This window comes from Cyprinodon variegatus, unplaced genomic scaffold (assembly GCF_000732505.1).
Source record: "Cyprinodon variegatus isolate N-32 unplaced genomic scaffold, C_variegatus-1.0 Scaffold328, whole genome shotgun sequence".
In the NCBI taxonomy this organism is placed as follows: Eukaryota; Metazoa; Chordata; class Actinopteri; order Cyprinodontiformes; family Cyprinodontidae; genus Cyprinodon; species Cyprinodon variegatus.
In genome coordinates, this window is record NW_015150781.1 from 586968 (window position 1) to 587902 (window position 935).

The following is a 935-nucleotide window of genomic DNA, read 5'->3' on the forward strand; positions in this document are numbered from 1 at the left end:
TGCACTGTCGCTATATATTGCAATATTTTTCCATCTATCAAAATGAAATGTATAGATAAAAAAGCAAGTGCTGCATATGTTCATCAGAAGATGTTGATCATTTAGTTATTTTGGTTTCCATGTTGTTTGGGGTCTGAGTCAGTCCACGTCTTCCACTGTGACCGCGTCGTCTACAGATATTGAGTAGCGCCTCACAGCATAAGCGCTCCACCGCAGCCATGGTGCACAGGTAGCCCATTTTCCCTTTTTAGGTAAAAATGTTTTATTTTTTAAAAATTGATACTAGGAACTGAAAGATCAATATAATATCGGGCAGGTAACAATCGCGATATATCGCCAAAATGATTTTTTTCCCACACCCCTACTCTGTACACAGTCAAGTACAACCACAAATCAGATGTCTTAAAGCGACAGATCTGATGATGTCACACCGAGAGGCGGGACACGGGAGCAGTGCGAGGGAGGAAAGAAAAACGCGGACTCAAAACGCTCTGAAACAGTTAGCTGCACCCGACCTCTGTTAGCCTTGGCTAAAGTAAATGAGCTGAAAGCTGAAAAAAAGCGGAGATTATTGGCGTTGACTGTCCGCACCCGTCCTTCAGAAGGTTACGCCTGTGCTGGCATCATCGTGCGTCTCACCTGCAGCAGGTAACGCATCTGTTGTTTGGTCAGCTCAGTGGCTCCTTTAGGAATCAGAGAGTCCACCTCCTGCTTTTCCACCTGCACACAGAAAACACTGAAATAAGGAACCAACAGAAAGTGACTAAACTTAAAAGTATAGTGGAGGATTTTCACACATTTTTTAAAAGACTCCACTTAAAAAAACTAATTACAACCCTGTACCCGCCCCCGGGAGGGAATGCCTATTTTACGTGTGTGATGGCGTGCACAAGCCTATTTCTCCTCGTGCAAAAGCCTATTTCTCCTCGTGCAAA

At 44.0% G+C, this 935-nt stretch overlaps 1 protein-coding gene across 2 annotated transcripts in view; it reads right to left on the minus strand.

Moving 5' to 3' along the window:
- pof1b (premature ovarian failure, 1B) overlaps window positions 1–935 on the minus strand; it is a 48856-nt gene that overhangs the window by 14009 nt on the left and 33912 nt on the right. For both annotated transcript variants that reach the window (XM_015384988.1, XM_015384987.1), the window contains exon 5: window positions 640–720. In XM_015384988.1, the coding sequence (XP_015240474.1) occupies window positions 640–720 (81 nt within the window). The remainder of the gene's footprint in view (window positions 1–639; window positions 721–935) is intronic.